Here is a 14631-nt window from a genome sequence, read left to right as displayed (position 1 = left end):
AATTTATGTATTGATTATGCCTCTTTTATCAAACTGCACTAGCAGCTCCAGGTGCGGTAATGCTGACAAATCCCATTCATTTTGAATGGGCTCAGTTGGCATTGCCACACGGGAACCACTAGCGTGGTTTGATAAGAGGCCATAAGAGACAATCAGAAAGTCATTAGATTTAAAATGCAAGTTTTCCTCCTCCTGTGGTTGGTTAAATTTTTTTTTCCGTTTTGTCCCAGAGATATGTAGTACACAGAGAAGCTACTAGAATTGTCTGATTTATTACAAAGTCAAAACTCATTTCTGCATGCTTCTGAGGGGAAAAGATATTTGTTAGCTTGTTTCAGAAAGTATGATGCTTCTAGAATGACTTGCCAAATTTGATTAGGAAGCATGGGAGACTGGAAGCTGTATTCTGAAGCTGCAAGAGTCAGCAGCCTTTTGTGTACTGTTCAGTGCCTAACTAGATTTTGAAGAACAACGTCTGTATTGCACTTGTCTTTTGAGCATCTGAACAGTTCTTGCAAATTTTACTACTTGAGCTCAATTCTTTGCTTCCCTTTTCAGACCCAGAGTTCAGGCTGTTCACGCTTCTGTCACTGGTTGCATGGATTAAGAAAGTGATTTGGTTTAATAAAGGTCTGGACTACAAAAAGGATTTGATTCCCATTTGTTTTGTTTGTACCAAACCTGTAATCTGACATTTGGATAGGAGGAGAGAGCACCACCTAGGATCATTAGTCTATCCTAGTCATAAAAACCAGATCTGTTGAGAGTCACATTTTTGCTTAATATTAATATTTTGGTTACTATATATTAAAAAAACACTCTGGAAAGGAAGAATGTTTGTAGACAATGCTGAAAGCCACCTTCTTTTTGGTTCATCTATAAGCTGAGAGGAAGATATATGTATAACAATAAATGAAACACTTCAAAAATGGTAGGGCATGATTGAGACATTAGACTTGTACAGCAATGCAAACAGAGAAAATATTGAGTATCCTACCTTCTGCTTACTGCCATTGCTACATATGCCTAAGATTAGTTTTCTTCCTCACAAGTTGAATTGATCAGGCTCTGGCATTGCCTGGGTATTTTACCTATAACATCTGTGTTCTATGCGTTTGGACAGTAAAAAGAGTACACCACTTGAAAATAGCTGTAGTTCAGTTAATATTTTTTTAATAATGCAAGTAATTAGTATGCAGAAAAGCAACTCTACTTTTAAAATGATAAAACTTTTGCTGTGTTGTTTTTAGATGGTTGTGCCCCACTAAATTCAGCTACTACGTTGTTGATGAGCATCTTCAGCAGGGATTTCAGTAAATAATTAGAAAGACAAGTTTGTATGATTTTAAATCAGAACAACAGAAATTAAGTTGAAAAATGTTGCATATTAGTCTTATGACTTAAGAAAGTAAAGTTTATTTGACATAAGATTAAAAACAACCAGCCCATACAGACTTGTTCTAATTTCCATCCACGATTATTAAAGGAGCAGTATGCATGTATACCTTTGCAAAGCAGTGAACAGCCTTGGCTCTGTGATAAAGAACACAATGCTGTGTCAGAATAGTCAAGTACTACTGCCAGCTGCCAGTGATCCTATCTGCTCTTTTTCTCTTTTCAGTGCGGCGAATTCCACCTCGATTTTCTATTCCTCCCAGCAACTCTGAAGTGATGCCTGGAGGGAGTGTGAATCTGACTTGTGTGGCAGTAGGATCTCCCATGCCTTATGTGAAGTGGATTAATGGGTTAGTGGAACTAACAAAAGAGGATGAGATGCCAATTGGGCGCAATGTCTTGGAACTAACCAGCATTCGGGAATCTGCTAACTACACCTGTGTGGCTATGTCCTCCTTGGGTATGATCGAGGCCACAGCCCAAGTCACTGTCAAAGGTATGGAGAAGAGTTGTGTTTATCCCTCATTATTATTCTTAGGTCTCTATCTGATGTAAAGAGAAAAGGGTAATGGATAAAGGGGAAGAGATTTGATGTGCCACCTTCCTGTGAGTACAATCAAAGCGGTTTGCATATTAGGTACAGGTATTGTTTGCCTGGGACAGTGTGACTTGCTCATAGTCACATGGAGCTGCAGTGAGAATAAAACCCAGTTTCCCTGGTTCTCAGGCCACTGCACTAACCACCATTAGGCTACTCCCTCACAGGTGTGAATCCAATTAGAGATTTAGGTTGACAAGCTTTCATGGACTCCTTCAGTATGTGGATACTTGTGTAAGCACAGGAAGGGTAAATCAGATCAAATTAAGGCAGTCACTTTAGAAGCCTATTCATATTTTGAATATGCAAAAACCAGCATTTACACAAATATATTGTGTGCACATCTAACTACCAAAGGACATTTCTGTAAGTGACATTATTTTATTCTGTGCTTCGTAACTTAAAGATTAGGTTTAAAAGAGGAATTGTAGGATATTGATAAACACAGAATAATAATAAAAAAAGCAAACTTTATTACCTAGTCTCATACCCTTTTCACCATAGTTTTAAAACTTAAATTTTCTGCCACAACATTAACAGATGGTCTCTAGAAGGCACAGTAGGATCTAGTTCAGTCCTCATTCCCACCCCACCCCTAGCTCAACTCTTTATTTATAGTCAATTATTCTAATTAGGACAACAAGAGGGGAGTTTTCATTAGAATTTTAATTAATTAGTTTTTGAGAAGCAAACACTAAATAAATTACATCAGTCTTAAAGCTCTTTATAGTCATCTGATATCCCTAGTACCTTAAGAAGTTTTAATTAAACAACTCTATAACACTAAGATGCAGACAGCGGTCCAGCAGTGAGAGGGGTGCTGTCCAGTCTTTTGCATTGAGTGTCACATGTATGATTATCTCCCAGTTGGTGAGAAGTCATATTTGTGTGCTCGATTCAAAGAGCTCCTAGCTCTCAGAGAGCGAGTCCGTTCTCTTGAGGCTAAAGGAGTTGCTGAAGAAGACAGAGAGGTACATGGAGGAGACATACAGGGATGTTGTAGAGAAGTCCTGCCACCAATATGGCAGCCTCTGTGCTGCCTTGGAGGAGGGAGGTTTTCTAAAAGGAGAGCATCGCCCTGGTGCATCTGGGAGTAATCCTGTAGCCAGGACCAGCACTCTAGAGGATGCAATATCGTATCGCACTGAGGGTGTGTTTCCAGGAGCTACTACCCAGAAGGGAAGGGTTAGGACTACTGTTATAGTTGGTGATTCGATTATTAGACATGTAGATAGCTGAGTGGCTGGTGGATGTGAGGATCACCTGGCAACTTGCCTGCCTGGTGTGAAATTGGCGGACCTCACGTGTCACCTAGATAGGATTTTAGATAGTGCTGGGGAGGAGCCGGCTGTTTTGGTAAATGTGGGTACCAATGACATAGGAAAATGTGGGATGGAGAAGAATGGTGAAAAAAAAAAAAAGTTAGAGGAGCAGCTGTGAAGGTCAAAAATTTGCATCAGATGTGGATGCTGTTCAAAAATACCATCCTGGAAGCCCAGGCAAAATATATTCTTTGTATTAGAAAAGGAGGAAGGAAGACCAAACGACAGCCGGTATGGTTAAAAAGTGAGGTGAAGAAAGCTATTACAGGTAAAAGAAAATCCTTCAGAAAATGGAAGAAGGAACCGACTGAAAATAATAAGAAACAGCATAAGGAATGGCAAGTCAAATGCAAAGCGCTGATAAGGAAGGCAAAGAGGGACTTAGGAAAAAAAGACTGCATTGGAGGCAAAAACACATAGTAAAATGCAAAGTGATGCAAGTGGGAAAGAGGACCCCGAATTATAGTTATGTAATGCAAAGTTCCATATTAGGAGTCACCAACCGGGAAAGGGATCTAGACGTCATCGTTGATGATATATTGAAATCCTCTGCCCAGTGTGCTCCTGCGGCTAAGAAAGCAAATAGAATATTAGATATTATTAGGAAAGGAATGGAAAACAAAAATGAGAATGTTATAATGCCTTTGTATTGCTCCATGGTGCAACCTCACCTGAAATATTGTGTACCTGTACTTTTTTGGGATCTTGCCAGGACGAACAGACGGATGCGGAAATGTTAAAGGAAATCAGGGACGCAAACAAACTGGGCAACACAATAATAATGGGGGATTTCAATTACCCGCATATAGACTGGGTTAATGTAACATCTGTACACGCAAGGGACATAAGATTTCTTGATGAAATCAAGGACAGCTTCATGGAACAGCTAGTTCAGGAGCCGACAAGAGAAGGAAAAATACTAGACTTAGTCCTTAGTGGTGCTCATGATCTAGTGCAGGGGGTAACGATACGAGGGCCGCTTGATAACAGTGATCATAATATGATCGGTTTTGATATTGGCATTGAAGGAAGTGAAACTAGGAAATCAAGTACGCTAGCGTTTAACTATAGAAAAGGTGATTACGACAAAATGAGAAAAATGGTGAAAAAAAGACTGAAAGGAGCAGCTCACAGAGTAAAAAACTTGCATCAGGCGTGGATGCTGTTTAAAAACACCATCCTGGAGGTTCAGGACAAATATATTCCACGTATTAGAAAAAAGGGAAAAAAGACTAAACGTCAGCCGGCGTGGCTAAACAGTAAGATAAAGGAAATCATTAGAGCCAAAAAACAATCCTTCAGAAGTGGAGAAGAGAACCAACTGAAAGTAACAGGATAGATCATAAGGAATGCCAAGCCAAATGCAAAGCGGAGATAAGGAGGGCAAAAAAGGACTTTGAGAAGAAATTAGCGTTGGAAGCAAAAATACATAGTAAAATTTTTTTTAGATACATTAAAAGCAGGAAACCGGCCAAAGAGTCGGTTGGGCCGCTGGACGAAAATGGTGTTAAAGGGGCGATCAAGGAGGACAAAGCCGTAGCGGAGAAATTAAATGAATTCTTTGCTTCGGTCTTCACCGAGGAGGATTTGGGGGGGACACCGGTGCCGGAAAGAATATTTGAAGCGGGGGAGTCGGAGAAACTAAACAAATTCTCTGTAACCTTGGAGGATGTAATGGGTCAGTTCAGCAAGCTGAAGAGTAGTAATCACCGGGACCTGATGGTATTCATCCCAGAGTATTAATAGAACTAAAAAATGAACTTGCGGAGCTACTGTTAGAAATATGCAATCTGTCCCTAAATCGAGTGTAGTACCGGAAGACTGGAGGGTAGCCAATGTTACTCCGATTTTAAGAAGGGTTCCAGAGGAGATCCGGGAAATTATAGACCGGTGAGTCTGACGTCGGTGCCGGGCAAGATGGTGGAGGCTATTATTAAGAATAAAATTGCAGAGCATATACAAAAACATGGACTGATGAGACAAAGTCAGCACGGATTTAGTGAAGGGAAGTCTTGCCTCACCAATCTAATGCATTTTTTTGAGGGGGTAAGCAAACATGTGGACAATGGGGAGCCGGTTGATATTGTATATCTGGATTTTCAGAAGGCGTTTGACAAAGTGCCGCACGAAAGACTCCTGAAGAAATTGCAGAGTCATGGAATCGGAGGTAGGGTATTATTATGGATTAAGAACTGGTTGAAAGATAGGAAGCAGAGAGTAGGATTGCGTGGCCAGTATTCTCAGTGGAGGAGGGTAGTTAGTGGGGTCCCGCAGGGGTCTGTGCTGGGTCCGTTGCTTTTTAATGTATTTATAAATGACCTAGAGATGGGAATAACTAGTGAGGTAATTAAATTCGCCGATGACACAAAATTATTCAGGGTTGTCAAGTCGCAGGAGGAATGTGAACGATTACAGGAGGACCTTGCGAGACTGGGAGAATGGGCGTGCAAGTGGCAGATGAAGTTCAATGTTGACAAGTGCAAAGTGATGCATGTGGGTAAGAGGAACCCGAATTATAGCTACGTCTTGCAAGGTTCCGCGTTAGGAGTTACGGATCAAGAAAGGGATCTGGGTGTCGTCGTCGATGATACGCTGAAACCTTCTGCTCAGTGTGCTGCTGCGGCTAGGAAAGCGAATAGAATGTTGGGTGTTATTAGGAAGGGTATGGAGTCTAGGTGTGCGGATGTTATAATGCCGTTGTATCGCTCCATGGTGCGACCGCACCTGGAGTATTGTGTTCAGTACTGGTCTCCGTATCTCAAAAAAGATATAGTAGAATTGGAAAAGGTACAGCGAAGGGCGACGAAAATGATAGTGGGGATGGGACAACTTTCCTATGAAGAGAGGCTGAGAAGGCTAGGGCTTTTCAGCTTGGAGAAGAGACGGCTGAGGGGAGATATGATAGAAGTGTATAAAATAATGAGTGGAATGGATCGGGTGGATGTGAAGCGACTGTTCACGCTATCCAAAAATACTAGGACTAGAGGGCATGAGTTGAAGCTACAGTGTGGTAAATTTAAAACGAATCGGAGAAAATTTTTCTTCACCCAACGTGTAATTAGACTCTGGAATTCGTTGCCGGAGAACGTGGTACGGGCGGTTAGCTTGACGGAGTTTAAAAAGGGGTTAGATAGATTCCTAAAGGACAAGTCCATAGACCGCTATTAAATGGACTTGGAAAAATTCCGCATTTTTAGGTATAACTTGTCTGGAATGTTTTTACGTTTGAGGAGCGTGCCAGGTGCCCTTGACCTGGATTGGCCACTGTCGGTGACAGGATGCTGGGCTAGATGGACCTTTGGTCTTTCCCAGTATGGCACTACTTATGTACTTATGGAAACAGGATACTGGGCTTGATGGACCTTTGGTCTGTCCCAGTATGGCAATACTTATGTTATTATGTACAATTCTGGTCACTACATCTCAAAAACGATATAGTGGAATTAGAAAGGTGCAGACAAGGGCGACAAAAATGATAAAGAGGATGGGATGACTTCCCTATGAGGAAAGGCTAAAGTGGCTAGGGCTCTTCAGCTTGGCGAAAAGACGGCTTAGGGGAGATATGATAGAGGTCTATAAAATAATGGAGTGGAATGGGTAGACATGAATCGCTTGTTTACTGGTTCCAAAAATACTAGGACTAGGGGGCACGCAATTAAGCTAGAAAGTAGTAAATCTAAAACAATTTGGAGAAAATATTTCTCCACTCAACGTGTAATTAAACTCTGGAATTCTTTGCTAAAGAATGTAGTAAAATCAGTTATCTTAGCAGGGTTTAAAAAAGGTTTGGATGGCTTCCTAAAGGAAAAGTCCAAAGAAGATTATTAAAATAGACTTGGTGGAAATTCACTGCTTATTTCTAGAATAAGCAGCATAATGTGTATTGTACGGTTTTGCATCTTGCCAGATACTTGAGACCTAGATTGACCACTGTTGGATGCTGTGTTTGATGACCTTCGGTCTGTCCCAGTATGGTAATACTTATGTACTTATGTAGCTTTAGAAAGCATATCTAAAATGTGAATATTTATTTGTGTAATTTGCAATACACAGTTCACAGCAAATTATAATAGACTAGTAAAAAAGGCCCGTTTCTGAAAGAAATGAAATGGGCGCTAGCAAGGTTTTCCTCGGAGTGTGTATGTTTGAGAGAGTGTGTGTGAGTGACTGTGTGAGAGAGAGAGAGAGTGAATGTGCGAGTGTGTGTGTGACAGAGAAGAGAGTGAGACTGGGTGCAAGTGTGTCTGAGAGAGAGAGAGTGTGTGTGTGTGCCAGGGGGCACCCCTCCCCCCTTCCAGTTCCAGGGTTGTCCCCGTCCCTCCCCCCTCCTCCTCCCCCCTCCTCCCAGTTTCAGGCACTCCCCTCCCTCCCAGTTCCAGTTGTCAGCGTTGTTGGGGGGGGGGGGTGGAGTGTTTGTAAGAGTGCTTTTTTTTGGGGGGGGGGGAGGGGTGTTGAAATGAGTGTCTGTGTGTGAAAGTGATAGAGGTGTCTTTGGGGAACTCCAGGAGGGGGCAGGGGTGGTGAACTTGGAGGGGGTGGCGTTGGGCTTGTGGCTCTCTGTGTCAGAGAAAGAGAGAGAATGTGTATGAGTGTTAGACTCTGTGTGTGTGAGAAATAGAGTGAGTGATTTATTGTCTGGGGTGTCAGTGATTAAGTGTCATATACAGACATTGAGAGTGAGCATCTTTTAAAGTTTTTTTGTTTGTTTTTTAAATAAGAACAGTTAGAAGGTAAAGTTTGTCTTTTTGTGGACGATACTAAGATTTGCAACAGAGTGGACACCAGGGAGGGAGTGGAAAACATGAAAAAGGATCTGCAGAAGCTAGAAGAATGGTCTAAGGTTTGGCAATTAAAATTCAATGCGATGAAATGCAAAGTGATGCACTTAGGGAGTAGAAATCCACGGGAGACATATGTGTTAGGCGGGGAGAATCTGATAGGTACGGAGTCGGACGGGGAGAGGGATCTTGGGGTGATAGTATCTGAGGATCTGAAGGTGACGAAACAGTGTGACAAGGCGCTGGCCGTAGCGAGAAGGTTGCTAGGCTGTATAGAGAGAGTTGTGACCAGCAGAAGAAAAGAGATTTTAATGCCCCTGTATAAGTTGTTGGTGAGGCCCCATCTGGAGTATTGTGTTCAGTTTTGGAGGCCGTACCTTGCTAAGGATGTAAAAAGAATTGAGGCGGTGCAAAGAAAAGCTATGAGAATGGTATGGGATTTGCGTTACCAGACATATGAGGAGAGACTTGTTGACCTGAACATGTATACCCTGGAGGAAAGGAGAAACAGGGGTGATATGATACAAACGTTCAAATATTTGAAAGGTATTAATCTGCAATTGAACCTTTTCCGTAGATGGGAAGGCGGTAGAACTAGAGAACATGATATGAAATTGAAGGGGGGCAGACTCAAGAAAAATATCAGGAAGTATTTTTTCACGGAGAGAGTGGTAGATACTTGGAATGCCCTCCCGCGGGAGGTGGTGGAGATGAATACGGTAGCGGAATTCAAGCATGCGTGGGATAAACATAAAGGAATCCTGTTCAAAAGGAATGGATCCTCAGAAGATTGGGAGGCGGGGCTGATGTTTGGGAGGTGGGGCTAATGCTGGGCAAGTCTTCTACGGTCTGTGCCCTGAAAATGGCAGATACAAATCAAGGTAAGATATACACAAAAAGTAGCACATATGAGTTTATCTTGTTGGGCAAACTGGATGGACCGTGCAGGTCTTTTTCTGCCGTCATCTACTATGTTACTATCCAGCTCATTTTCGAAAGAGATTGCTGGCGATCTGCTGAAACCGGTATAATCGAAAGCCGATTTTGGCCGGCTTCAACTGCTTTCCGTCGTGGAGGCGGCGAAATTTCAAGGGGGTGTGTCGGTAGGGTAGTGAAGGCGGGACGGGGTCGTCCTCACAAGATGGCCGGCTTCGCCCGATAATGGATATTATTGAAAAAAAAGATGGCTGGCCATCTTTTTTGATAATATTTTTATTTTATTTTTGTTACATTTGTACCCCGCGCTTTCCCACTCATGGCAGGCTCAATGCGGCTTACATGGGGCAATGGAGGGTTAAGTGACTTGTCCAGAGTCACAAGGAGCTGCCTGTGCCTGAAGTGGGAATCGAACTCAGTTCCTCAGTTCCCCAGGACCAAAGTCCACCACCATAACCACTAGGCCACTCCTCCACTCCAGAGTAATACAGTTGGCACCGCCCCTTTGCGTAGTCGACCCCGAAGATGGCCGGCGCTGTTTGATTTTGCCCCTCCATGTTACTATGTTACTTCTGTTACTTTATAGGGAGTCTGTCTTTATGGCGGCACAGGTGTGTGCAGGACCTTTATTTTTTCTCTCGCTGGTATGAGTGGAAAGGGTTGTTGCGGCAGTGTGGAAGGGCATCGTTGAAATTGTTTTTGCTGCGTGGTTCTCGATCGTTTTGTCGTTATTTGTTGCTTTTTGCACTTGTGTATCGTCACTCATTAACCGGGAGGGCAGCTAATTCGTGAGGCAGGCAGGCTTGAGCCACAGCGGTAAGTCGGGACTGTTGAGCGTGTCAGTGGCGTCAGGCAGGCTTGAGCCACTTTTTTTTTTCTGTCAAGCTTTATGGTGGTTCAAATATGCGCTAGCCAGTTTGGGGGTGGGGGGGGGGGGGTGGATCAGCTGTGAGGCATGCATGTTTTTTTTCCCCCCGGGTTCTGAGGTTGACTTCATAATGGCTACGGTGACGTCAGCCTGTGCTACGGAGCCTAGCGCACCAACTCTGAAGAAGTCACGAACACAGGCAGCAAGACCCATGAACGTTGGAGGTGAGAATTATTATATAGGATAAAATAAAGTCATCAAAATACCTTAAAATAACTATACTAAAACAAAATCAACAAGAAGAAAAGTCAATTTGAATAACACAACAGTTGTAACCAGCATGCAGTTCTCAGGTTTCTATGCTGTAACACTTTCGCTGGTCAGAGAATATTGATGAGAAAGAAACACACTTCCACACTCGCTCATCGATTGGGGTTAGAACGTTCAGTTGTAATACATGGTATTGCTTTTTAAACCCAAAGTCGAAACCTAAGGGTGGCTGTATAGTTAGAAATGAACTGTGCTGACTTTACTTGTTTTGGAATTCTTTGGGTCCTAATGATCTGTACATCTTGCTGTCTAGAATTTTGGAGAATCAAAATGAAGAAAAAAAAATAGTTTTGGATGTACTCTGTAGAAATTGTTGTTTGCTTTTGCAATGTATGTATGAATGCCTGTTCTGGTGTGTACATGTGATAATGTTTGAATAACTATACTTATGGCTCTGATTTCTAAACATGTGGCATCATTAAAGGACAGTCTTCTAAATGCACAGTTGGGTATATATGCTGATCTCAACTTTGTTAAATGTTTCAGGCATATCCATCAGTTTGCTCTCATGATGTTACTGAATTCTATTATTCTGTTTCACTGTATTTTAAAATATATAAAGGAAGTTCAATACATTAGCATTCAAAATTGATCCTTTTTTTTTGATTGCCATATTTCCAAAATAGTCTTAAATGTCTTTAATTAATTGTGGAAACTCGAAAGATTAAGACCATTCTTTTAAGATCAGTCTGCTCTTCATTACTGAACATAGTAACATAGTTCAGTAATGAAGAGTAGTAATATATCGTTGAGCCATGGTATCGAATTATGCCTGCGTAAGGTTCTTGTTTGTAAGGGTGCTATTTTATCTAGTATACTTTCGCATCTTTTGTCCCATTCTATAAGGCAGTAAATGGAGTCTGTTTGTACTGACCATTCGTTGTTATATATCAGTTGCCAGAATGTTTTTGTGTCTACTTGACCTCTTGTGCTGTAGGATGTGTGTTCTTGTATTCGTTGTAAGCCCTTCTTCCTCCAATGTAGGGACAAGTTTAGTTTGTAGTGGCCCAGGGTGTTTCTGTCCATTTGATATCTGTTATTATGAAGTTCTGTTACAATGCACGAGATTGTAAGAAATTCTTCCATTTATGGGATCTCAAATGGCCACAAATGCAAGTAACCCACATCAAAGGGCATACACTCAACCTCATTGCACACAAGCTTTCAACAGACCAGAACTTCATAATAACAGATATCAAATGGACAGAAACACCCTGGGCCACTACAAACTAAACTTGTCCCTACATTGGAGGAAGAAGGGCTTACAACGAATACAAGAACACACATCCTACAGCACAAGAGGTCAAGTAGACACAAAAACATTCTGGCAACTGATATACAACAACGAATGGTCAGTACAAACAGATTCCATTTACTGCCTTATAGAATGGGACAAAAGATGCGAAAGTATACTAGATAAAATAGCACCCTTACAAACAAGAACCTTACGCAGGCATAATTCGATACCATGGTTCAACGATGAGTTGAAAAAACTGAAAACACACTCCAGGAAACTTGGAGAAAAACAAAAGATGAACACACACTCAACACATGGAAACAAATACAAAGAAAATATAAATACGCAATAAGGCAGACCAAAAGATCTTACTATAAAACTAAAAAGGAATAAGATGGCGGCCACACAGTAAGATTCGCCGAGCTACAAATGAAGCCTGATCTTAAGGGCACCGGACCCGCTCCCGCTCCCAAACGCACCGCTCGACACTAGCGGAGACCCAGCAACGCCGCCGAGACCAGCGGGAAGAACTGTGATCGCCCCTCGCTCAGGTCGGCACAGGTCGGGCTGCAGGTCCCAAAATGGAGCAGGGCGGAGAAGGACACTGCCTAAGCGAGAGGCGCTCCCACACAGCAAAGCACCGAGAAAGTAAAGAGAGCTCGCCCTCGGCCGTCGAACTGCCCGGGACAGTGTTGGCTGAGAGCTCCGGCAGGCCCGATCTCGTGGCGCGAGGTCCCGGACCCAGCAGCCCGACGCCCACGCTGCCCTTCCCGCCGCGTTGCGCGGCCTGCTTGCACCGCGAGTCCTTCAGATTGGGCAGTTGATGCGGCTTAGCGTCTTCCACAGGCGCCCTAGTTGCACTGCTGCACTACGTGCAGCCCAGCTTGGTCGTTCCGAGTCCAGCCCAACTTGGTCGCTCCGAGACCAGCCCAGCAGCTCCAGCACTGTTACTCTGAGAGCGGCCCACCTGCTCCAGCTCTCCCTGGTCCACCCGAGCGGTCCCGAGCTCTCCCTGGTCCAGCGGTCCAGCCTGTCCCTGTCCGCCGATCCAGCTCTTCCTGGTCCACCCGAGCCATCTTCTCTTCTCTCTGCTTGCTTGCTCCAGTCCAGCGGTTCCAGCTTGTCCCAGTCCGCCAATCCAGCTTTCCCTGCCTGCTCTGATCCATCGGCCTGTTCCAGCTTGCCTGCTACCTGCTCCAGCAGTCCGTCGGATCCAGCTTCTCCCAGCTTGTCCCAGTCCGCCGATCCAGCTTTCCCTGTCTACTCTGATCCATCGGCCTGTTCTAGCCCGCCTGCTACCTGCTCCAGCTTGCCGCAGTCCGTCGAATCCAGCTTCTCCCTGCTTGTTCCAGCCGCAGTCCTTCGGATCCAGCTTCTCCCTGTTTATTCCAGCCATCTACTCCAGCTTGTTCCAGCTCGCCTACTACCTGCTCCAGCTTGCTGCAGTCCGTCGGATCCAGCTTCTCCCTGCTTGTTCCTGCCGCAGTCCGTCAGAACCAGCTTCTCCCTGTTTGTTCCAGCCATCTGCTCCAACTTGTGCCAGCCATCTGCGCCAACTTGTTCCAGCCCGCCTGATCCAGCTCATCCCAGTCCGTCTGCACTGGCTTGTTCCAGTCCGCCTGACCCAGCTCCTCCCTGTTTGTGCCAGACATCTGCTCCAGCTTCTTCCAGCCCGCCTGATCCAGCTTCTCCCTGTTTGCTACAGTCCTTCTGCTTCAGCGGTGCCAGCCCACCTGATCCAGCTTGTTCCTGTCCACCTGATCCAGCCTCTTCCCGCTTGTTCCAGCTACCTGCTCCAGCTTGTCCCAGTCTGTCGAATCCAGCTTGCTCCAGCTACCTGCTCCAGCTTGTCCCAGGCCGTCGGATCCAGCTTATCCCTGCCTGTCCCAGTCATCTGCTCCAGCTTGTTCCAGCCCGCCTGATCCAGCTCGTTCAGCCTCTCCCTGCCTGTTCCAGCTACCTGCTCCATTTGTTACCTCGACTTCTGATGCATATCGAATACCTACTTTAACTGTTGATTGAATTCCTTTACTCTATCTTAACTGCTGTTTGAATTCCTCTAGACACTATCACTCCCTATGCCTCAGCTGTTGCCTGCTGTCCCAATCCTAGCATTCCTGCCTCCTCCTCTACTCCCATCACCTTAGCCACTTCACATCTACCCGCATCCACCTTAGCCCTATATATGGCCCCTATACACATTCTATTCATCGCCCTGTCCCTTCCTAACCTCTTCCCCCCTCTCCTTCCACTGTCTACCTCAGGAACTCATTTCCCACCCTTGTCCCCTCCCGTCCTGCTCATTACTCCCCTACCCTACCTCCCCCCACCACCTCCCCAGCTCTCCTGCCCCCCTCATCATTCCTAGCTCTCAACCTTCTACACTTCCTCCCCACCATTAACCCATCCCCATTCCTCCTTAACACATCCCGTCTTCGTCATCTTCGTCGACCCTCCTCCCCTACCCTCCTCCGCACTCTCTTACTCCTTCTCCTACTTTCCGCAGGTGACGTCAATCCCAATCCAGGTCCCCCTCACCTCTCCTCTCCATATCCACGTAACCAATCCCAGAATGCCTCCAATCTCATCTCTATTCCCCTTCTCCCCCCCACTTCCCTCCCCTTCTCGTGTGCCCTATGGAATGCCCACTCAGTATGCAAGAAACTCTCCTTCATCCACGATTTATTCATCTCCCGTTCCCTTCAACTGCTCGCTTTAACTGAAACTTGGATAACCCCTAACGACACTGCCTCAATCGCAGCCCTATGCCATGGAGGATATCTTTTCTCCCACACTCCCCGCCCAGATGCACGCGGTGGGAGTCGGGTTTCTTCTCTCACCCTCTTGTAGTTTCCAACCCCTCCTCCTGCCACAGTCTCACTGCTTCTCATCCTTTGAAACTCATGCCATCCGTCTATTCTACCCGACACCCCTCAGAGTTGCAGTCATCTACCGCCCCCCTGAGAAGCCCCTCTCTTCATTCCTTACTGACTTCGACGCTTGGCTCACCGTCTTTCTTGATCCCTCATCTCCATCCCTCATTCTTGGTGATTTTAACATTCATGTTGACAACCCTTCCAACTCCTATGCTTCTAAATTCCTCACTCTGACATCCTCCTTTAACCTCCAAATATGCTCTACCACCCCTACTCACCGTAATGGCCATT

At 44.7% G+C, this 14631-nt stretch overlaps 1 protein-coding gene across 1 annotated transcript in view; it reads left to right on the top strand.

Moving 5' to 3' along the window:
• The window catches only part of PTPRF (protein tyrosine phosphatase receptor type F), a 1045343-nt gene that overhangs the window by 528161 nt on the left and 502551 nt on the right, over positions 1–14631 (top strand). The window contains 1 exon segment of the mRNA XM_030205921.1: positions 1622–1891. Coding sequence (XP_030061781.1) covers positions 1622–1891 — 270 coding nt within the window.

This window comes from Microcaecilia unicolor, chromosome 6 (genome assembly GCF_901765095.1).
Source record: "Microcaecilia unicolor chromosome 6, aMicUni1.1, whole genome shotgun sequence".
In the NCBI taxonomy this organism is placed as follows: Eukaryota; Metazoa; Chordata; class Amphibia; order Gymnophiona; family Siphonopidae; genus Microcaecilia; species Microcaecilia unicolor.
The sequence above is the reverse complement of the archived record's forward strand: the minus strand, read 5'-3'. Positions and strand labels throughout refer to the sequence as shown.